The 22,606-nt window shown below is 50.2% G+C and overlaps 1 protein-coding gene across 3 annotated transcripts in view; it reads right to left on the reverse strand.

Moving 5' to 3' along the window:
* The window catches only part of RUNX1 (RUNX family transcription factor 1), a 188,801-nt gene that overhangs the window by 80,786 nt on the left and 85,409 nt on the right, over positions 1-22,606 (reverse strand). For all 3 annotated transcript variants that reach the window (XR_007905101.1, XM_051791232.1, XM_051791233.1), the window contains 2 exons: positions 10,909-11,162; positions 5,462-5,618 (listed from right to left, as the gene is read on the reverse strand). Coding sequence is in view for 2 of the 3 variants with exons in the window: in XM_051791232.1 (XP_051647192.1) it covers positions 5,462-5,618; positions 10,909-11,162 (411 nt within the window). In the remaining variant the exon portion in view is untranslated. The remainder of the gene's footprint in view (positions 1-5,461; positions 5,619-10,908; positions 11,163-22,606) is intronic.

Consider the following 22,606-nt stretch of genomic DNA (forward strand, 5'->3'; position numbering starts at 1 on the left):
ACCTACTCACTGAATTCTTCCCCATTATCAGAACCTACTCATTGAATTCTTCCCCGTTATCACAGTCTGCTCCCTCAATTCTTCCCCATTATCAGAACCTGCTCACTGAATTCTTCCCCATTATCAGACTCCACTCCCTCAATTCTTCCCCTGGACCAGAACCTGAACTCTCCCACAACCACTCAGATTAAACAGAAATCTTGATTCAAATTAATGGTGTAACAAAACACTCCTAAATCACTTAAAAATAAAATGGTCAATTCTGGGCTCTGTCTTTTAGGGAAAAAATCACCATTGAGAGCAGATTAGAGGGAGAAGAGTCCCTGTCATTAATATTGACCCTCTAACAATGTGGGTCAGTGGCACAGTCCCTTCCTTTCATAAAATCCCAGAATGCTTTGGATTGGAATAGACCTTAAAGATCATCCAGTCCCATCTCCTGCCATGGGCAGGGACACCTTCCACCAGCCCAGGTTGCTCCAAGTCCCATCCAACCTGGCCTTGGACACTTCCAGGGATCCAGGGGCAGCCACAGCTTCTCTGGGCAACCTGGGCCAGGGTCCCACCACCCTCCCAGCCAGGAATTCCTTCCCAATATCCAAAGGAACTGCCCATCTCCCTGTGGCCAAATCACCCTCCCTCTGTTTGTACCATCCTGCTGATGCCACATCCTTATCAACCCAACATAAAAACAAGTGGTTGTCTTGGAACTCCATCAACTGCCTCTTTTTCCTTGGATTTCTCCCACTTCCATCCCCGCCTGGCGAGCGCCGCTCGTCGTTACTCCGGGATCTGATACCACGGCCCCTGAAACATTCCAAAGGCTTGGACCAGAACCTGGATGCCTGCTTAATACTGATTTTATGACCCTGTTGAATGGCATCCTCCCCTGTTTTGCACATACTTTTACGATTTTGAATGCGTTCAAGCAAAAAAAAAAAGAAAATAATAAAACCACCCCAAATTTCAACCAAATGCTCAAATAACGCGGCCACGGAGCGAAGCTGCACAGAAGGAACAAAATTCTGACTTCAGAAGACCAATAAAAATAATTGGACTCGAAATCCAGGCCAGTAGTTTCTGGGGTTTATGTATTTTTGTGATTCCAGCTTAAACTGATTGTTGTTTGTTTTTTTTTTTTCCCCCTGAAAATTATATCCAGAAGGAAGAGTCCTGATGGCAGAAACTTCTGACTGTGCTTGGTAACATCCCTCCCTCGTGTTCTCCTTCCAGCTACACCTTCTCTGGCTCTGTGGAGGCTGAAAACCACCACAAAACTGACTCATTGCTCCAATCCTGAGAGATAGTAGGAAATATATGGGGAGCCTTAATTTCCAGCCCTTTCCAAGAGTCACTTTTGAAAAGGCCTTGCTGAAAAACAAAGCTCCAGCTCTCAGCTCGAGATTGAGATCTCCAGCAGCAAGCCAAGGCACCTCTCCATTAGCTACTATTATGATAACCTATTAATAATCGTTTTCATCTGGAAAACATGTTTATTTGTTGGGGTTTTTGGAATGTTACGGCCCCGCAAAGAATAGATAGTAACTGGGATTAGTGATTCCATGAGGAAAATATGTCGTGCTCACCAAGCCACGGAGCTTTCCCTCTCCAAAATAACTATTTATTTTTAATTTTACCCGGTGAACTTCTTTTTTTGCATCTGATGTGTTTCATCACAGCAACCTAAACCGGTTCATTGTACACTAAGAAAACAGGATACGTTGCAGCAGCAGCAGCAGCATTTTGAAGCTTGAGGTGTTTATGAATGGAGGGCGAAAAATAGAGATTAATTTTGGTTTAACCAGGTAATCAGGAAAGGGGGGGGGGGGAGACTGAGGTGGGGTCAAGCTTTAAAAACGACATTTTTCTTTCAGAAATCACTTCCAAGCCAGACAGGCAGGTTTGCCCAGTAGCATTCTCAAAACAGGGTGAGGAATAGTCACCCTGGAGCCCAGCCAAGCCCAGTGTAAATCTGTTTTGTTCAGGAAAAGGAGCCAAATTGCCTTCATACAACATCTCCAGGTTTCGGGCGACCCGTGACAATCTCAGTTCCCATTCTGGGGGTCAGGAAAAATCAAGGGCTTGGGGTTTTTTTAATTCTAAGCAGCAACAATGGGCTGAGCAACGCGGGGCAACCACACGAAACGATGCTGAAACTCGGTTTGGGAGCTTTGAAGTTTTGGTTGGTGCCAAATATCGGTTGGGAGAAATAAATCCCCCTGCTCTGAGGGACTTGCTGTGACCCTCCCTCATCCAGGAGGAAAATGTGGATGATGTCTTAATGGCTGACACGGGCTGCCTGGCTGGATTTCATTGAAGGCCCACAGGAGGAAATTAAACTAGTTATTAAGAGTGTCAAGAATGAGAGTTTCCTGCTCAGAAGGGAGGGAGCTGTTGGCTCTGATGGGATTTTAACGGAGCAGGGGGGTGATATCGGTGAAGAGGGAACCATCACAACTCCAAGCCATTCCTTGTTCTCCACCAGGTGATTTTAAATTTAATTCTAAACAGCATCATGGGCTGAGCAACGTGGGGCAGCCACACGAAACAATGCTGAAACTCGGTTTGGGAGCTCTGAAGTTTTGGTTGGTGGCAAATGTCGGTTGGGAGAAATAAATCCCCCTGCTCTGGGGGACTTGCTGTGACCCTCCCTCATCCAGGAGGAAAATGTGGATGATGTCTTAATGGCTGACACGGGCTGCCTGGCTGGATTTCATTGAAGGGCCACAGGAGGAAATTTAAACTAGTTATTAAGAGTGTCAAGAATGAGTTTCCTGCTCAGAAGGGAGGGAGCTGTTGGCTCTGATGGGATTTTAACGGGGCTGGGGGGTGATATCGGTGAAGAGGGAACCATCACCACTCCAAGCCATTCCTTGTTCTCCACCAGGTGATTTTAAATCACCTGCTGGACACGAGGAGCCTCCACTCTGCCCATAACCAACGTGAACTCCCAGCCACTGCTCACACAACGCTCCTGGCATGGCATTATCACTGGTGGCAGCTGAACTTGTTCGAGCTCAAATATTACATGGCAAACAAAGTTTGGGTTAATTTTCCTCCAGCCAGGTATCAAAGGAAGCAATGCCCTTTGAAGCAGCCACCTTCTGCTTTAGGCTTTATACAAATTCAACAGAACAGCACCTCAGAAATCCCGTACTGAGTGCAAACAATCCCCACCTTTGGAAAACAATCCCCTGTTCAGGAGTAAACAAAAGCATACATTAGTCACTGCTCCAGAGATGGGCGGCCAGTGCAGGTGATGAGATTTAACCTCCAAGCCTGACTAATAGCACGCAGCATTCCCAACTCACTCCACTGCTTAAAGGCTCCTGAGCCCCTGGATATCACACCACGGGCAAGGTTTAAGTCCTGGGGGCGAGTGACCAGCTACTGGCAACCACTCCCTGCAGGGTAAGGGGCTCCACGCTGCTCCCTGCCAGGCTTTGCTGCATGAATAGGGACTGTTTTCTCTCAGCTGCTGCATTTTGACCTTGAGACTCACACAGTTCACTGTTATGATTTCTAGCTTCATTACCATGGCCAGGAACTGAACTACAGGTTTGTTTTTATTAGCTTCTCCGCCACTCTGCCAGCTATTCATTTGAATCTTCTAAACAGTCATCTCTGAATCATAATGCAAATTCCATTTACTGAAAAGGTGGTACCTTTAATATAACAAATGAACACGTTTAATGACTGATACTTTCAGACATTACAGCATCCCTCGTGTTTTCAGTAAATGGATATAATTTTCTCTGCATTACCCTATTATTATTCTTTGCTAGCATTATGAAGCTACGTTCTCAGCTGCGGGTTTTTTCCACCCAGTGCATTTGAAGATGGCCCAAACAACACAATTTGAAAGACATCTGCCTCTGTATCCTCAGCTAAAAATGCTGCAGGAGAGACAGAGGAGCTGGGTTGGTGTTTTATTCCTATAAAGTATTTACTGCTTGCCCGACGTTTCGGCAGGGCCACGCTCTGCCACCGTTGCGACCGTATTTACGTTGGAAGGGGATCTCCAGCTGCATTTCACTTCAAAGGGAAATAAAGGCTGTGGTGTATAATCAGCATCACTTCCTCGCTCTGAAGAAGCCTGACCCATCTCCCATTGGGGAGCAAAACACTTGGGGAGTGAGCGAGCAGAAGTGGGTCACCCTTGTAACTCTCCCGAAGGGCCACGCGGGCAACCGCACACCGGGCGCCGGGTCGGATGCTCACACGGGGAGGGAGGGAAGGGAAAACGGTCAGAAGGGATCAGGAACCCCTGAGGAGCATTCCATCTGGTTCTGAGAGACACAGGTTGCTCTGAAAGGGAACCTGCTGAAGTGCAGTAGCTGCTCACTTGGAACTGCGAGCGTTACGGCACCGAATCGTCCTGGAACAACACCGCGGTGTTTGGAGCGCCACAAAAACCTGCCAGTTTTACTTACAGACAAACAGAAGTAAACATCACATGAAGTCACACGGGAGATGTGACAGGTTTTCATCCTTGACCTTAAGAGAGAGAAGCTGATCTTTCTTCTGAGCTCCCTCCGAGCAACAACAACTCGCTGGCTTCTCTTCCGCGAGTCTGACCGAACCTCCCCAAACTCCCCTTAAGGGAAGCACTTAAAATAAACTAATAGGACGGTAAACATGGTGGCTTGGAATTTATGGGGTTTAAGATGATGGCTTGGAGCCAAAGGGTGAAGCTGCAAAGGGTCTTTATGTTGGTTTTTTTTGGGTCAAGCCCCGTGCACCTGCCCGCCCACGGGCAGCGTGAGCCGCACGCGTCGGGTTCTGTTTGCAGCTTCCAGATGACATTTTTAAGTAGTCCCAGCCTAAGTCAACTCCAAATCCTGTTTGTTATTGATGCTCCAAAGGCCTTTTTACTTACATACCAGTAATTACTGGTTATGGCAGAGATAGAGCAAGTCAGGTATCAAACCCCTCTGTTCTGGCTGCTCTCTCCCATCCACTTTGCAGCAGGCATTAACTAACAGGACTGGTGCATCCTGAGGGGAAAATAGGCCAGAAAACGTGCCCTGTGCCTTCAGCAGGTCAGGATGAACCCGCAGAATTTTCAGATCTACGCAGGAAATGTTTGCACTGTGCGGGGAATATTGAGAGAGACTCGCTCTGCTGCAGAAACTAGAAGGGGAACCCCATCGCGAGTCCCTACAGAAGATGAAAATTCTCATTTTAAACTCAAAACACGCCACTTGAGCTTAGCCACAGGTAACACCACGCTGCTCTAAACCAGGAGGGGCAGCTCCCGGAGTCAAAATGCCACTTTCTGCGAGGTTTTGATTTTTTTTTGTTGGTTTTTTTTTCCCCAACCGAAGCGACGCCGGGGGACGGGCGACGGCGAAATGAGGGGAAAACCACCCTTCGGAAGCGGCCCCCCGCGAGCCCACCCCGGGAATTTGCCGTGCCCAGGCGAGCAAGGGGGGATGTGCAGCTGAGAGTAAAGAGGTACCTCTCCCGCTCCTGCCCACGAAGCGGAGGTCGTTGAACCGCGCCACCTGGTTCTTCATGGCGGCCGTGGCGTTCCGCAGCTCCGCCGAGTAGTTCTCGTCGTTCCCGGCCATCACCGTCACCAGCGTCCCGTCGGGGACGTCCCCCAGGGCCACCACCTGCGAAATCAAGGAGCAAGACCCCCTCAGCTGGGAAAAAAAAAAACGAGGAAAAAGGAGCAACAGCAAAAATCTGGGTGGAGAATTCTAAGAAGTCTTAAGAAGTCTAAGAAGCTCTTTTGGGAAGATGGGAATCGTTTTCGTCCCTACTTTGCTGCAGTGGGGATCCTCCTCTTCCCCAAAACCCTGTCCACTTTGTCGTTCTTTAATCAAGTCAAATGTGGTTTTTTCACAATTTTGATTGTAGAGTTTTAACTCAGACCAGACAAGTTACGTGTAGGCTCACTGCTGAGCGGTGTCAGCAGTGCTGGTGGTTGACCTGTTACTGCACTAAAATGCTTCCCAACTCTTTTCCACTGTTCTCCCCCACATTTCCTGAATTCCCTGAAGGACCTAAGAGAGTGATTTCTTTTTAATATATCATTTCATCCATGATATTACCACAACAAATGTTATTCAAGGTGAATCTTTTTTTACTCCCCGTCGTGGATTTCCCACCGTTTCAAACCCTGTTTTTCTTAACAACTGGACTGGAGAGTTTTGCACTGATGGGCCTCTGAAATACCCAGCGAGATGTGTACTCTGAGATGAAAAATAGGTGAAATCAGCTTTCCAAAACATACATCTGTAGTTTTCAGTACATAAATCCCATGAACAGGACCTGTTGCCGGTCTCGTTTACAGCAGTAACCCTTAACAGAGATGTCCCAGAATAAATTCTGGGTAAATCCGTGGAAAATCGGGCCTTAATCAAATGTTTCATCTCAAATTAGTGAACAACTTCTTTTTTTCTGCTTTAAAAGTGAATAATTGACTTCAGGCCTCACCTGATGGATGGAAATCATGATCTGAACTAAGGAAATCTGCCCTGGCTCAGCCAAAGGCTTTACCTGGCCCCAAATGCTTGTGCTGGAGCTCCTCGGTGCCAGCATCAAACAAACATTTAGGAACACAAGATTCACTGAATTTTTGGTGCAATGACCTGAGAGACTGAAAGATTTCTAATCTTAAATGTTCTGACCTGTATCTACACTGTTCACACTGATCAAACAATGAAAAATCTGATTTTTACTGCAATTTCTTGAGCAGGATGGAACCCTCTGAACAGTTTTACCCTGCTGCAATCAAATGGATATTTGGGGTGTCTCTCCATTCACTCTGGCAAAAATAAGAGCTTGGGTTTGGTCCCCTGTGTCTTGTTTTTACATCCTATTGCTGTTCCCCTCAATTAAGTCTACATGACTCTTACCACAAATAATTAAAAAAAAAAAAGATTAAAAAAAAATCCAGCTAGTTTTTAATTCCTCTTTTGCACATTCTAAGAGGAAGCAGCCCTTCATCGTGCCCTCTGAGCTGCAGCTTGATATTTTTCCTTCCTCTTAGAATTTTCTAGCTCACATCCAGGCCGCTAGAATCGGCTGAAGCTTGTCATGGCCTGGGTTTATTTCTCTCGGTTTCTAATCATATTTGTCCTTTCCAAAAGGGGATCAGCAGCTCCTTTGCTCGATCAATCCCTGATTTTTTTATTCCCCAGCCACAGCCACCTCCCAGGATTTGGGAGAAGCCTCCAGTCTCAGGTATTTCCCAGCCTTTCCTTCCACAGGAGGCCGAGCTTCTCAATTCTGTGCTCTCCCTTTTGTCCCCAATAACCCTTATTTTCACTTCCACATGCAAACTTCAAATCACTGGGTCAAAATTCCCTCTTTACGTCTCCATTTCAACTTCCTCTTCCCCGTTCCTCCCTGGCCCAGCCTGTTGGTTTTTTTTGTTCTCCTCCGGGTTCCAGGACGTGTTCCTGGGGCCTGTGCTCTGCTCAGCGTTGGGCTTTCCAAATTTCCCTGATTTTGGCCTAAATTAGTCCCTGCTCGAAATGCTTGAGCTCACACTCTTCTCCTTGCACAGGCTCACAATCAACTTCCAACCCAAGGCACCCACTTCTTAAAAAAACCACCTTAATGCAAGCACTTGTATTCCAGGCACAAGAAAGGCCAAAAAGGGGAAAAATCAGGGCATTGCCCTGCGATGCAAATGTTTGCACGTTCATTCAAGGAAATATATTCCGGGATTTTGAGAGTTCACAAAAGATTTTTGTGAATCCGGGGGCTGTTGGCCCTTCCAGAGCAAATATTTTAAAGCACCGTTTCCAAATCTCACCTCCATGAAAAAAAAAAATCAGAAACAAGTATAAAGCTGACACAGCCCAGAAAAGAAACCGGAGTTAAAAGTCCCAGACAATAGAAACAGAAATACAAACATTTACATTAGAAAACAGACTAAACAGATAAGCTGGGACTTGCTGACTGGAGTTATCAAGGACTTTGTTGCACTCTTTACCTCTAAAAAATATGTGTTTCCAGAGAAGCGAGAAGAGTATCAGCACTGCGGGTCTGTCGGGTATCTAAATTACCTACTTCTCCCGCATCAGTCAAACCAAACGGGCCTTTTAAATTAAGATTTAGATTCTTTCTTAACAGCAGTTGGACAGTGAATTTCTATAGCAACTTGTTAGCTGTTATATAATAGTTTTTAAGTTTCTCAGAATCATTCTTTTTTAGGAAGAAAAAAAAGTTTTTTAAAATCAAAACAAATTTAATTTTGGTTTGAAACAATCTCCCGATCAAACACCACAAATGAATTTTTCTAGGGAAACATGAAGAGAAAACTCTCCGTCTCTCTCTTTTTGTCCATGCAATGGTTGTTAACAAACACCTGATAAAACTCAGCGCTTTTTTGTCAGATGCAAAGGAACCACCTGACCCGAATTTTCTAATTCCTGGTCCAAATCATCTGGAAAAAAAAAAAAAAAACCAAAACAACACCTCACGACTTTTAAAAACGCCTTTGCGAATATTCAGTATTTAGTATGAACCCAACAAGCTTGTTTTACACGTGGCAAATTATTCCAGGACTCATTTCTGGGCAATCCATGGAGAGAGAATTTTGGGGGGAGGTGAAGACGAGGAGCAGGTGCCTCCCAGCCCACCATTCCAGGGGCTCATAAGGAAACCTTTTCCCGTCTTTTTTTTGGGGGGGATGTTTTGATTTATTACTTTTCTCTTGCATTGAGTTATCCCGCTGTTCCAAACTCCTGGAGAAGTTGCCGGTGAACGCGGCGGGGGCCGCGGGCAGGGGGGGGAGCGGGGTTGGGCATCTCTCGAACCCCCCTGGCTTTGCTTCCCGCAATTTCCACAGAACCAGGACAGTCCCTGCCTCCAAAAGCCCCCATTCCAGAGGAGAATCCCAAAATCGCTGGCAGGAGCGGGAAGAGCCACATCTCCTGTGCCTTCTCCATCCCGGTCCCCGCCGGGAGATGCCCGAGGCTGGGACAGGGACACGCGTGGCCCCGCGGGGACCCGCCACCGCGGCCTTTGGCCACAGGAATCCCCCAGGAAAAAAAAGGAACACCGGGAACTCCTCTTATCTCCCTTCCCGGCGGGGCGGAGCGGCTTTTCACTGCCTTCCAGGAGCTGAACTTCCCGAGCAATTAAGCAGGAGCCGCCGAGTGCGTGGGTAACAGTGTAATAATTAATCTAAATGTGGGAATTTAGGAAGTGACCCTGCCGATTAGTTCCTCCCATTTTCCCCAGACTCCTATCTGCGTAAAACAAGAAGACCAGACATAATAAAACTTTGCCCCGAAGCCGCCTCGTCAGCGGGATTTCCCGAAGCTCCGGGAGCTGAGCTGATTCCCTTCTCCCTCGTCTCTCCTCTCCCCAAAAAGACTCGGAAAAGACTCGAGTCTGGTGGCCTTCAAACACAAAGTTGTAACCGAGGCTGTCGGGGTTTGGGAGTGACCGCAAAAGAAAGCGCGAACCCGACAAATCCCCGTCCTAAATCTAACCCCGGGGCTCCTCGGCAGCTGCATGTCTGTGCGGCTCCCGCCTCGGATAAAAGGATAACGAGAATAATTACCTTTTCCTTTCCTTGCTCGGAAGCGTATCTGCAGCAGGAGCAAGAAAAGCAGCGCGTTCGAGAAGTCAGCGACAGACCCGAGTTAAAAAAAGAGCGTGACCGAGGGGAGGATAATTTTACTCCGAGGGGAGGATGATTTTACTCCGAGGGGAGGATAATTTTACTCGAACCCCGGTAACGGGAAGGCTGGAAAGCCCGACAAGCAGCCGGGAGGCACCGCTCGGCAGGGTCCCGGCGGCCCGTGACAGGAGGGAGCCGGGATGCCCTCTCCCCTTCCCTCCTCCCCATCTTTTCTCCTCGGATTTAGCAAGGAACTCTGGAAACTGGAGAACCCCGAGCGGGGCAGCAGGGTCTGCCCAAGGTTAGGCCTCGATTTTTTTACTATTATTAAAAACAGCCAATTAAAAAAAAAAAAAAAAGGAAATATGCGTGTTGGACTGTTGGTGGGTTGGTTTGATGGGGTTTTTTCCCCCCCTGGCAGGGGAAACGCGGCGCCTCCCGAGCGGGGCCCGCGGAGGAGGGCGGGTGTCCCCCGTGGGTGGCAAAGGGACCCGCCACCGCCGTGGGCGACTTCTGGGCGAGCCCGGGGCTCCTTCAGCTCCGGGGGCTCCTTCAGCTCCCAGCCGCCTGCATCCGTCTGCAGCGGGCTGCGGCATCTGGTCCCCAGGGCAGCCAAACTCCTCGGCTCTGGCTTTTTTTTTTTCTTTTTTTTATTTTTTTTTCTTTTTTTTTTTTCCCTCTCCCTTGAGCAGAGCCGGAGTTATGAATGGGGAGAGCAGGGAGGCAGCGGTTGGAGAGAGCCTTCCCAGCCCATCGCATTCCTCAGCTGCCAGCGCTCGCTCCTGCCCGCAGCCCGGGCGGGAGAGGGAGGATGGAGAGAGGGATGGAAGGGCGGATGGATGGGTGGAAGGATGGGAGGATGGAAGGAAAGGTGGGAGGAAAGGTGGGAGGAAAGCTAGAAGGAAAGGTGGAAGGAAAGGTAGGAGGAAAGGTGGGAGGAAAGCTGGAAGGAAAACTGGAAGGAAAGCTGGAAGGAAAGATGGGAGGAAAGCTGGAAGGAAAGGTGGGAGGAAAGCTAGAAGGAAAGGTGGAAGGAAAGGTAGGAGGAAAGGTGGGAGGAAAGCTGGAAGGAAAGGTGGGAGGAAAGGTGGAAGGGAAGCTGGAAGGAAAGGTGGAAGTCAGGGTGAAAGGAAGGATGGGAGGAAGGGTGGAAGGAGGCGCAGCCGGACCACCGGAGCGAGCCGTCCCTGCCCGGGCGCGGCTCGGAGCGCCCCGTGCCCCCCATCCTCGGGGCGCACCCGCTGCCCCCCATCCCTCCATCCCTCCCCTCGCCACCCCTACCCCCCGACGCGCCGTTTTGGGGGCTCGGGCGGACGTACCTTGAAGGCGATGGGCAGCGTCTTGTTGCAGCGCCAGTGGGTGGGCAGCACGGAGCAGAGGAAGTTGGGGCTGTCGGTGCGCACCAGCTCCCCGGGGTGGTCGGCCAGGACCTCCACCATGCTGCGGTCGGCGCCGCGCAGCTTCCCCGGCAAAGCCCCGCCGTGCTCGGCGCCGGGCAGCGCCAGCGGCTCGCTCATCTTCCCCGGGCTCAGCGTGGTGGAGGGCGGCGTGAAGCGGCGGCTGGTGCTGGTATCTACGGGGATACGCATCACAACAAGCCTTTTGAGTGAGGGACCTCCACGGAGTTCTTACAGAACGGCCAGGCGAGCGGAACTCTTCGGCGAGCCGCTCTCTGGGGACCAACATAAACGGAGACGGGGCCGAGGACCCGCGGGAAACTTGTTTCTACGCCAGTCCCCCAAGTTAATTTTTTTTTTTTTTTTGCTGAGATATAGAGAGAGCGCGCCCAGACTTAACTCTTGGCTTCCTGGAGCGGCGGAACAAACGCGTTAATCCGATAAACCCAAGGGGCGTCCGTGCGGGGCTTTACCGCGCATCGAGTCCGCGGCAGTGCCACGAAAAGTTCTCGGGGAGAAAGCTCATTCCAAACTCCCCAAGGGGAAAAAAAGAAAAAAAAAAAAAAAAAGAAGAAAAAAGAAGAAGGGAGGCGACCAAGTAACAAGAAACACGCGCAAAGCCTGGGCTTCCCTGTCAGCCGCCTGTCGGTCTCTTCCAGGTGATTTCTCTACAGTCCCAAGAGAAAATAAACCACACCGGCGCCTTCCGCGGGCGAAAACTGGCTCTTTTCGAGAGGGAAATTCGGGGTTGTCTTCAGAGAAGGCGGTACGAGAGCGAGACTTTGTGATCAAAGGTCAGCTGGCTACAACTGTGTATATATATTCACGTCCACACACGCAACCACACACACATATACCGGACTTCATAAAATATTTACAGTATAATCTGTAGAGAATTTAAACACAACAGGAATCCATTAATGTTCTCTACGAGGTTTTTCTTTTTTCTTTTTCTTTTTTTTTTTTTTTAAGCAGCCTTGAAAATGAGCTTCAGTAGTTTGGTTCGCGTCTCTCTAAGAGCAGTCGTGTCATGACCTCTCGATTATTCTTGCGCAAAAAAAAAAAAAAAAAAAGGCAAAAAAAAAAAAAGAAAAGCGAAAAAAGAAAAGCTCAGGGCATTGCATTCAAGCTTCGAATCTCTATCTTTGGTGGTGTAACGCCTTTCATCGGTTTAAAGAAAGGTCGCAGCCCGTCGCAAGCTCTGAGGCTAAAAGGTCCACAGCCGAAAACTTGGGTTTGGGGATGTTGGTTAAATTGTGGGTTCTCTCTGTGGTTTTGTGTGTGCAACAGCGCTCTCTCTCTCCCACTCACGTCCTCCTCAGCAGTCAAACCAACAGTCTGCAACAACTTCGGCACTCATTGCCAATTCTCTCTCTCTCTCTCTCTCTTTTTTTTTTTTTTTTAGTATCTGAGACAGTCTTCCTCTAATTCGGCCACAGAAACCGGCTGCTTAACAATATTTGAACCGCAGCAGGTGGAAGCCTGCTCTCGGAAACATGGCTTTTCTCTCGTCCAGCGGGATGGACACGGCCAACCTGCTCCGAAAAGTCCCCCCCCCACACACACACACAGACACACAGACACACGGAAAACCAAAAGCCGCCAGCCACAGTTAAAAAAAAAAAAAATAAGAAAAAAAAAACCACCCAGCAAAATCACTGTTGTTGAAGGAGTGAAAGCTTTCCTTCCGCGAAGGGAGGCGGCGGAGGAGCCCGACGAGGAGAAGGCAGACGGGAAGCACCGGGCGAAGAGCAACCCGGGAGTTGCCGGGGGGAAGAAGATCGACCCAAAAAGTTGCCGGGGGAAGACGACCAGCCCAGAAAGTTGCCGGGGGGAAGAAGATCAGCCCACAGGTTGCCGGCCGGGGTTCGACAGGAGTGCTCGGAGAAAGCGCATTCCCGCGGCGGGGAGAGATCGCGGGGTCTTCACGCGTGGGGAGCGCGGGGTCCCGTGTCCCGTGTCCCGTGTCCCGTGTCCCGTGTCCCGTATCCCGTGTGCCGCGTCCCGCCCGGCGCCCGCCGCGGCCGGGATGGATGGAGGCGGCCGGGAGCGAGTCGGTGCGGGCGGGAGGAGTGCGGGGAATGTCATTCCCCCGCCTGCTTTGCATACGGGGGAGGGCACCGGCCAATCACGCCCGCACGGGGCGCGGCCGCTGGGACGGGGGCTCCGGGAACCGGCGCGGGGTGTGCGGGACACCGGCACCGCCACCCCGGGGGCACGGCCACCGCCACCCCGGGGGCACGGCCACCGCCACCCCGGGGACACCGGCATCGCCACCCCGGGGCCACGGCCACCGCCACCCCGGGGACACCGGCATCGCCACCCCGGGGGCACGGCCACCGCCACCCCGGGGACACCGGCATCGCCACCCCGGGGGCACGGCCACCGCCACCCCGGGACACCGGCATAGCCACCCCCGGGGGCACGGCCACCGCCACCCCGGGGGCACGGCCACCGCCACCCCGGGGACACGGCCACCGCCACCCCGGGACGCCGGCATCGCCACCCCGGGGAACCGCGGACACGCGCGGGGGGCTCCGCGCCCACCCCGGCGGGGGTGAGGGATGCTCAGGCGCGACCCCCGGCTCTGCCCGCGGGCCCCGCTTGCCCATCGCTCGCCCATCGCTCACCCACCGCCCCCCTCCACCCGCAAGGTGCCCGCAGAGCCGCAGCCGCGTGTCCGCCGCCAGCCGCGCTTCTCACCGCGCAGCCCCGCCCGCGGACTGGGGGGGGGACCCCCGGGACAGCCCCCACCGCTTCCCGGCCCCTGCCGGAGACCGGACTCCCAGCCGCGGCACATCCCTCCCACCCCTCCTCCGCCACGGCCGGGAATAGCCGGGAATAGCCGGGAACAGCCGCACGGGCATCATCGCAGCCCCGCCGGCCGCTCTGGGCCCCGCGGAGCCGGTGGCGAGGATGCCGCGGGGAGGCGTGGCTGTGCTTTCGGGCCGGCTCGGGGTTGGGGGTTTTTTGGGTTTGGTGGCTTGCTTTCTTTTTTCTTTTCTTTTTTCCTTTTTTTTTTTTTTTTGGTGCTGGTCGCTAATGTCGCGTAATCCAGACTGGGAACTGGGGGATAGTCCAGACTGGGAGCGGGGCGGTCACCGGGGCTGGGAACGGGAGGATAACCCAGACTGGGATCGTGGTGATCACCCGGTCTAGGATCGTGGCGATCACCCGGGCTGGGAACAGGGGGGATAACCCAGACTGGGATCAGGGGGGATAACCCAGACTGGGATCGTGGCGATCACCCGGGCTGGGAACGGGGAGGATAACCCAGACTGGGATGGTGGCGATCACCCGGGCTGGGAACGGGGGGGATAACCCAGACTGGAATCGTGGTGATCCCGACCCTCTCCCGCTGCCTCGGTGGAGCCGCCGCCCGTCCCCGCCGCGCTCCTGGCGCGAGTTTGGGGTTCCTTCCGTCAAGTCTCCCAACACCCCCCTCCTGCCGCATCTCCCCGCCCCTCCCCACGGCCACCCGCGGGTCGCCTCCCCCTCCGCCGTCCCCGCCAGCTCAGCAGCAGCCGCGGCGGCGGCCGGGCGGGCTTTGAAGGGCAGCGGCAGCAGCTGCGGGCGGGTGGGAGGGTGGGTGGGTGGGAGTGGCGGCGGAGGGACCCCCCGGGACCGCCCCCGTCGGGGGGAGCCGCGCCCGGAGCGGGGTCGGGGCCGGGACCCCGCGGGGGCCGCGCTCGGTGCAGTTCCCGGTGTGGCCGCTGGAGGGGGCGCGCGGAGCGCCAGCGTCCCACTGGAGGGGAACGGGGGGGACAGAGGGGACACCCCCCGGACACCCCCCGGACACCCCCCGGACACCCACGGGACACCCCCGGGACACCCCCGGGACACCCTTGGGAGACCCCCGGGACACCCCTGGGACACCTTTGTGAGGTCCCCAGGACACCTTTGTGAGACCCTCAGGACATCCTTGTGAGACCCCCGGGACACCCTTGTGAGACGCCCGAGACACCTTTATGAGACCCCCGGGACACCTTTGTGAGACCCCCGAACACCTTCATGAGACCCCCGGGACACCCTTGTGAGACCCCCGAACACCTTCATGAGACCCCCGGGACACCAATGAGACCCCCGGGACACCCTTGGGAGACCCTCGGGACACCCATGAGACCCCCGGGACACCTTTTGAGACCCCCGGGACACCCGTGAGATCCCCGGGACACCCTTGGGAGATCCCTGAGACACCAATGAGACCCCCGGGACACCCTTGTGAGACCCTCGGGACACCCATGAGACCCCCGGGACACCCCAGGGACACCCTTGTGAGACCCCCGGGACACCCATGAGACCCCCGGGACACCTTTATGAGACCCCCGGGATATCCTTGTGAGACCACCGGGACACCCATGAGACCCCTGGGACACCCTTGAGATCCCCAGCCCACCCTTGTGAGATCCCTGAGACACCCATGAGACCCCCGGGACACCCATGAGACCCCCGGGACACCTCAGGGACACCCTTGTGAGACCCCCGGGAGACTTCCAGGAGAGCCCCGGGAAGGGGCAGTGCCGCCCCCTCGGGAGCTGCGCCCGCCACGGGCCATCCCCGCCAGAACGCGACAGAGACTGCGACCCCCGCATCCCCCGGGAGACCCCCCCGGGACACCCCCCACCCACCCCGGGGCGATGGCAGGACACGGGGGGGGGATCCTTGGTTTTCCCCCTTTGGAAACGCTCCGGAGTCGGGGAAGCGACTGTCGATGGGGGCGGCGGGGGATGGAGCGGCCAGCGGGGCACTGCCATCGCTACATCCCGGTTAAACGCAAAGAAATCGGGGAAAAAACACCCTGAACAACTAAACCGAGAGTGCTCTGCGGGAGACAAATCCACTGCCGGGACAGGGGTGCGCCGGGTGCCCCCAAATCACGAGCGCCAGGCGTGGGTTCCCTCCCTCCCCTTTCCCCCCCTCCACACCACGGGTTTGCAGCTTCATCTTCCCCTCCTTCCCCTCCTCTCCCTCCTTCTTCTCCTTTGCCAAAGGTCCCTGTTTTAAGAAGCAGCCGAGTTTGGGGCTGAAGCCCTTTGACGCCAAGTTCGTGTGTGGTTTTCTTATTTTTCTTTCCTTTTTTTTTTTATTTTTCTTTTAATTTTTTTTTTTTGTTTTAATTCCGTGTTTTTCACGGCTACCTCTTTCTTGTCTGAAATTGTCCCGAATTTAAATTACGTTTCTGTTTTAAGGGGAACACACACACACACACACACACATATATATATATATATATATATGGGCAAATGGCTGTTATAAACCACAGCTTTAAAGCCATCTGCGGTGTCTCAGTGCCTGATAACTTTTTACGGGCATGGCAGAGTAAGAAGAGTTATTTTACTGATGCACGCACCTCCTAAAATGCGAAAATACGCAGCGTTTGCTCGGTTGGTTTTTTTCGGTCGAGAGGCGGGGAGGATTCTGTATTTAAATTAATGAATATGTTAAGCTGAATTTCAGTCCCTGTTTTGCATCCCGCCTTCATTTGAGCTCCTCGTTGTAAACACAAAACAAACGCCCCCGGCGCGCGTGGAGAGACGCAGGAAGGGGCAAAAGCACGCGATTTAAAAGAGAATATAGTTTTCCACAGAAAATACAGTTTTCCACAGAAAATATAGTTTTCTGCAACTTCCCAGCGTTATCAATGCCGAGATGAAGGGCGCTAATGGAGATAAACGCGGCAATTTTCTCTTTAGCTGCACAGAAGTTTTTGCAAGGGAGGTTGAGGAGTTAAATAAGAGAGAAAATACCATGGTGAGGGTATTTCGATGCAGATCGAGCTATTTATTTTACGCGCCCATCAGAACTAACTGCACCTGGGTTATTGGGTTGGTTTTGGGGTTTTTTCGGGGTTTCTTTGGGGTTTTTTTTTAGGGTTTTTTTTTGTTCGTTTCTTTAGCCAATTCAATTCATCCTCTTCCTTATAATTTTATTTTTACCACTCCCACAGGTGGCAAATTTACTGTCCCCTCACGCAGGTACTCTGGAAAAATAGGAATTAAGGAGTAAAGCAGCTCGAGGGAATATCAGTAACGACGCAGAGCTGATGTCCCTTCTCACACGAGAAGACTTTTTAGCATCCCTAAAGCTCCGACTTGCGCTCCGACCGAGTCTTTTGGAATCCTTTCGAAGCAGGAATCGCGACGGGCGTGAAAACTCCGCCGATTCTCTTCCAGCGCCGCTTAAATTTGCATTTTGACAGCAGTTCATCCCAGCCCAGAACAAACCGCAAGCGAATCTCTGTTTACCTCCCTCGGACGGGATTCCCGGACCACAAAACACCGAGTTTTTTGTTTTTTTTTTTTTTTTACGGGACGCGGTCGAGCAAAAGCCTCGCAGAGAAGGAGCGACAATTTCGGGATGGATTTTAAACACCTGAATCTCAAAGAGCCCCGACGTTCCCCCTGCACGGGGAGAGATTCCCCGGCCAAGAAAGCAGTCCTGGACTTTTTATTTAATTTTTTGGAAGGGTCTGGGGTTGTGAGGGACAACAAACAGTTTGTTCGAGGGGGGGGGGAATGCAGAGCTTGACAGAGAACCCGGAGAAATCCAGAGAACTGGCTACGGTCAAGGCTTAAAAACGTGCCCAGCCTCTGGAATACCACGGGAATCTCATCAGGGAATGCGATTACTTGAGCATTTAAATGTTTGGAGCATCAATGGGAGCATTCAATGGGTCTCTCCTGCCTCTTGCACCTGAATTCATTTTATATACGCATTAAAACCCTCCAAAAAATAATCCCCTATCCTACAGATGTCATTCCCAGGCGTTGGTTCATCGCTAGCAGGAGCAAGGCACACTAAAAACGCCCCTATAAACTTATTTTTATCACTCTGAATTACCCCCGCGAATATTTATCGCGAATATTTATTGCCATGATTCCACTGCCTGACCCGAATAAAACCATCGTAGCGCCATAATAAATTATTTGGGGGCTGCTGGAATAATGAAACACTGCCCAGAGAAAAGCAGCAGTGGGGAAAGACCATTTTCTCCTTATTTCCTGCAGTGATCTCTCCCACACAGTAAAATATGCATTTTTTTTGTTTGTTTTTACCCTCGTGCACCAAAATGCCACCGAAGGTGGGGTGTGAGGTGGTCGGGGCTGCACAGGTGAATTGGGTCTGACTTCCCTCAATTCCAGGGAGAAGGAAGTTCCCAAACCCCTCCAGGGCTCTGCTTGGCTTTGATCTCTGGGAACTGATGGCAGGTTGTTTGCTCCGGGGGCAGGGAATTGGCTGCAGCTCGTTTTATGCAAAGGAGAGGGTGGGGAGGAGAGGGAAAATCATAATTCTTTAACCTGGGCGTCGAATTACCTGAAAAAGTTCCTAAAGACTCTCTATCCCCTTTATCCCCTTCATCCATCTCCATCCCCAGGTGATAATGGGGGTAAAACCCCATCTTGTTCCTCCTGGGGCTTTTTCTTTCCAGGTAGGACAATCCATGTTTTTATCACTCCTAATATTTTAAAGGTAGACGTGGCTCCCGTTGGGGGATGTGGGGAAGGATTTGCCAGAATATCAGAGCCCTGGGTGGCACAGACATGGAGCTGCAGGTGAGGGAGATCCCTCCCACCACTTCACCTCCCCCAGCACTCAGAAAGCACCTCTCTCTAGACCAAAATTGGCAGCAAAGGGCAGGCACAGCCAGGGAAGGGCGATTTTCAGGACAGGCCAAACTGTGAATTTTCCCCTCTGTCCACCCCAGTGTTGCAGGTCCTCCAAGGTTTTTTTGCTGGGGGAAGGGATGAACCCAAACAACAGCCACGGGAGGAGTTCAGACTGGGCAGAGCCCAAAAGGGTGGGTGATAAAACACCTTTTGCCTGACTCTTCCTGACTCCATGGACATAATAATGCTCAGCTGAGTGACCAGTGCAGCACCTCACCAGTGCCACCACCCCTGGGGACATTTCTCCATGTCACCCTTCCTCCCTGCTTGCTTCAGGGAGGATTTAATCTGATTTAATGTTGATATCCCTGCTCCCTTATCCTGCTTGGTCAAGCTGGCTCAGCCTTGCTGGGAGGTTTGTTAAGAGACTGAGCTAAATTTCCACTCCAAAAATACCCTTTGGGGGTTTGTCCTGTGTGGGCTTTGCTCCCCTCACCTCTGGAGCAGACATTGGAAGGCATCTTCCTGCACTTGGGATGCATTTTGCCTTCCTCAAAGTGGAATTTGGGGTCTCATCACAGAATCATGGAATGGTTTGGGTGGGAAGGGAATTTATAAATCATCCAGTGCCACCTCCTGCCATGGGCAGGGACACCTCCCCCTAGCCCAGGTTGCTCCAGGTGTCCAACGTGGCTTTGGACACTTCCAGGGATCCAGGGGCAGCCACAGCTTCTCTGGGCAACCTGTGCCAGGGCCTCCCCACCCTCACAGGGAAGAATTCCTTCCCAATATCCCATCTAATCCCGCCCTCTGCCAGTTTGAATCCATTCCCCCTTGTCCTGCCTGTGTGAAAATTCCCTTTCCAGCCTTCTTGTAAATCCCCTTTAGGTACTGGAAGCTGCTCTGAGGTCTCCACACAACCTTCTCCTCTCCAGGCTGAACAATCCCAGCTCTCCCAGCCTTTCCTCCCAGCAGAGCTGCTCCAGCCCTGGGATCCTCTTGGTGACCCTCCTCTGGATTCACTCCAGCAGCTCCATGTCCTCCCTGTGCTGGGAATCCCAGAGCTGGATGCACCATTCCAGGTGGGAGGACAGGCTCTCTGGAGGTGCAGAAGCAGAAGGGTCACACCCAGAGCTGAGGGAAAGTCCTCTTTTATTTTCCCAGCACTCAAAATCCCAGGGAAAACAGCAGGTTTAGTCCTGGCCAGGGTGTTACAGATTATCAGGGAAGGAGAAAGATTCCAGAGATTAAAGGTCTGGAAGGAACTGCCTGCAAGGAGAGCTAAAGGAATTAAACACATCCATATAATTTGGGGCAAAAGGGAAGCCAAGGGGACAACGTGACTCTGGTTTCCAGGTTTTGAAGAGCTAAAAGTGATAAGACAAGAAGTGAGAGATGCCAAGTGAAGTAAAACAAGTTCAGTTTTAAGAGCAGGGCCTGAGATCAAACAGGGAGGGGAATCCTCTCCCAGGGGAGCTGCAGCTCCGACAGCACTTGAGCTTTTCAAGTCAGAGCTTGACAAGCACCTTGGAGGGGAAGGATTGAGAAAGAGCAGAAGCAAAGCTGAAAAAAAAAATAGAAAATGCTGGGATGCACAGCCTGGTGGAAGCCCAGATGATTTTAAGGCCAGTTCTGGAGGAAAACAGAACCGTGCAAACACTCCGAGCTTTTGGGTTTCTTTCCCCTCACAGCTCAAAATTAAAAGAGTGTGTGTGTGTGTGTGTGTGTGTGGAAGATCAAGGAGGGAAAATTAGTCATTTAATATGATTTTACTGTGGCTAATCCCTAGAGGAGAAGGCAATTACTTGAAATACTTGGGAGGACAGGGTGGAGAAGGGAATGGAAATTGTTGAAAAGCTGCCATCTGCTCTGAGTACTTGCTGGTTTGGAGGCTTAAAAAACACCCAGTGTGTGCCATTATCCCCTGCTCATTACATGCCCTGATTAAGGCAGATAATATCACCCACACCCAGTGTTTCTGTGGCATTTTATGTCCTCCAGCACTAATTGTAACATTTGGGGCTTTTGATCTCCCTGCCCTGGCAGGATCCCACTGCGGATGCCTCGTCCCAGCAAACGGGGGCAAATAAATAAAAACAGAAAGGAAAAAGTCCTGCAGTGAAGTGGTGAGCGAGCAGGTGGAAATTCAGGGCTCTGAATGTACTCAGTGGAGGCAAAAAAATTCATTTTACCTGTGGTGCTGATGGGGGAAAAGCAACTGCAGCCTTCCCACTGTGCCTGATCCAAATGACTCGGGCTGGGTTTGCCTTTCTCTGGGTTGGTTTGCTCACTTTTCAGTCAAAATTAAATGGTTTGGATTGGAAGGGATCAGCCCAGGGCACTTTTTTCCTGGGTGCCAGTGCCCGTGGCTGGGTCATGTTGGTTGTTTAAATGATTACAAAATTTCTATGGGTCACCAGCAGGAGATTTAAAGCCTCAAGAGTATTCCTGGGATAAAGGAATTCCTTCCCTGGGCATCCCTGTTGCACTTTCCTGCTGCCCTGGGGAGTTCTGGGACGCCCTCCACGGCTTCTGGACTGGGAGACTCTCACTCTGCCAATTAAAAACCTCTTAATTATGGGGGAATTTTATGCATAAACCCTGTTTTCCAACAAGCACACAAAACTTTTTGAGAAGCCTAAATCACTACTGACTTTGGCCCACGTTTCAACCGGTGACATTTTCAAACAGAAAGGTTGTTAAACCCCCAAAATGTCCTTCTTTTATCCCTCTAAAATGAATATGGGGTTCCTTGTTCAGGTCTTTTCTAACCGGAATCATTCCATGATTTCACACTTCAGCAGCTGCTGCTGGAGCATCACTAGCACAGGGAGGTTTGACAGCTCTGGATCTCTGCATGTCATGTCATATAATATAATATAATATAATATAATATAATATAATATAATATAATATAATATAATATAATATAATATAATATAATATAATAATATTATAGTAATAATATTATATATTATTACATACAATACAATATAATATAATTTATATTATATCATTTATATTATATCATTTTATGATATAATTTATATTATATATTGTAGAATAATATATAATATATAATAAAATTCTTATTATCAAAGGAAAAGAGGCATTATAATATATAATATAATATAATATTATATTATATATTATTACGTGTAATATAATATAATTTATATTATATCATTTACATTATATAATTTATATTATATCATTTATATTATATAATTTATATGATATAATTTATATTATATATTGTAGAATAATATATAATATAATATATAATAAAATTCTTATTATCAAAGGAAAAGAGGCATTATAATATATATTATAATATAATATAATATAATATATAATATATATTATTACATATAATATAATATAATTTATATGATATAATTTATATTGTATATTGTATAATAGTATATAACATAATATAATATATAATAAAATTCTTATTATCAAAGGAAAAGAGGCATTATAATATATAATATAATATAATACAATGTTATATTATATATTATTATGTATAATATAATTTATATTATATAATTTATATGGTATAATTTATATTATATATTATATAATAATATATAATATAATATATAATAAAATTCTTATTCTCCAAGGCAAAGAGGCATTATAACCTCAAGCAGAGATAAGACCAGTCCTAGTACAGTCCTACACTTGTCCCATAAACACATGCTCAGCCTAAAATTGGGAATGTGCCTTAATGGGTGAAGCTCAGCAGAGGATTTTATGTGTCTCTGTGGCAAGTGCTCGTTTTACCTTGGAAATAAGTTGTTTTTTAGCTGGGGATTTTATAATTAATCAGCATCAAAACCATACAAATATTTTTCTCCCCTTATTGCTGTTGTTGAGCTCTTTATCCAGAGAGTCTGACAACGTGTTGGATGGAGCTCTGAGCAACCTGGGCTAGTGGGAGCTGTCCCTTCCTGGAAATGGGGGATTTTTAAGGTCCTTTCTAACCCAAACCGTTCTGGGATTCTCTG

This window comes from Manacus candei, unplaced genomic scaffold, assembly GCF_025592945.1.
Source record: "Manacus candei isolate 608988 ecotype Guabito, Panama unplaced genomic scaffold, ASM2559294v1 h1tg000031l, whole genome shotgun sequence".
NCBI classification, from domain to species: Eukaryota; Metazoa; Chordata; class Aves; order Passeriformes; family Pipridae; genus Manacus; species Manacus candei.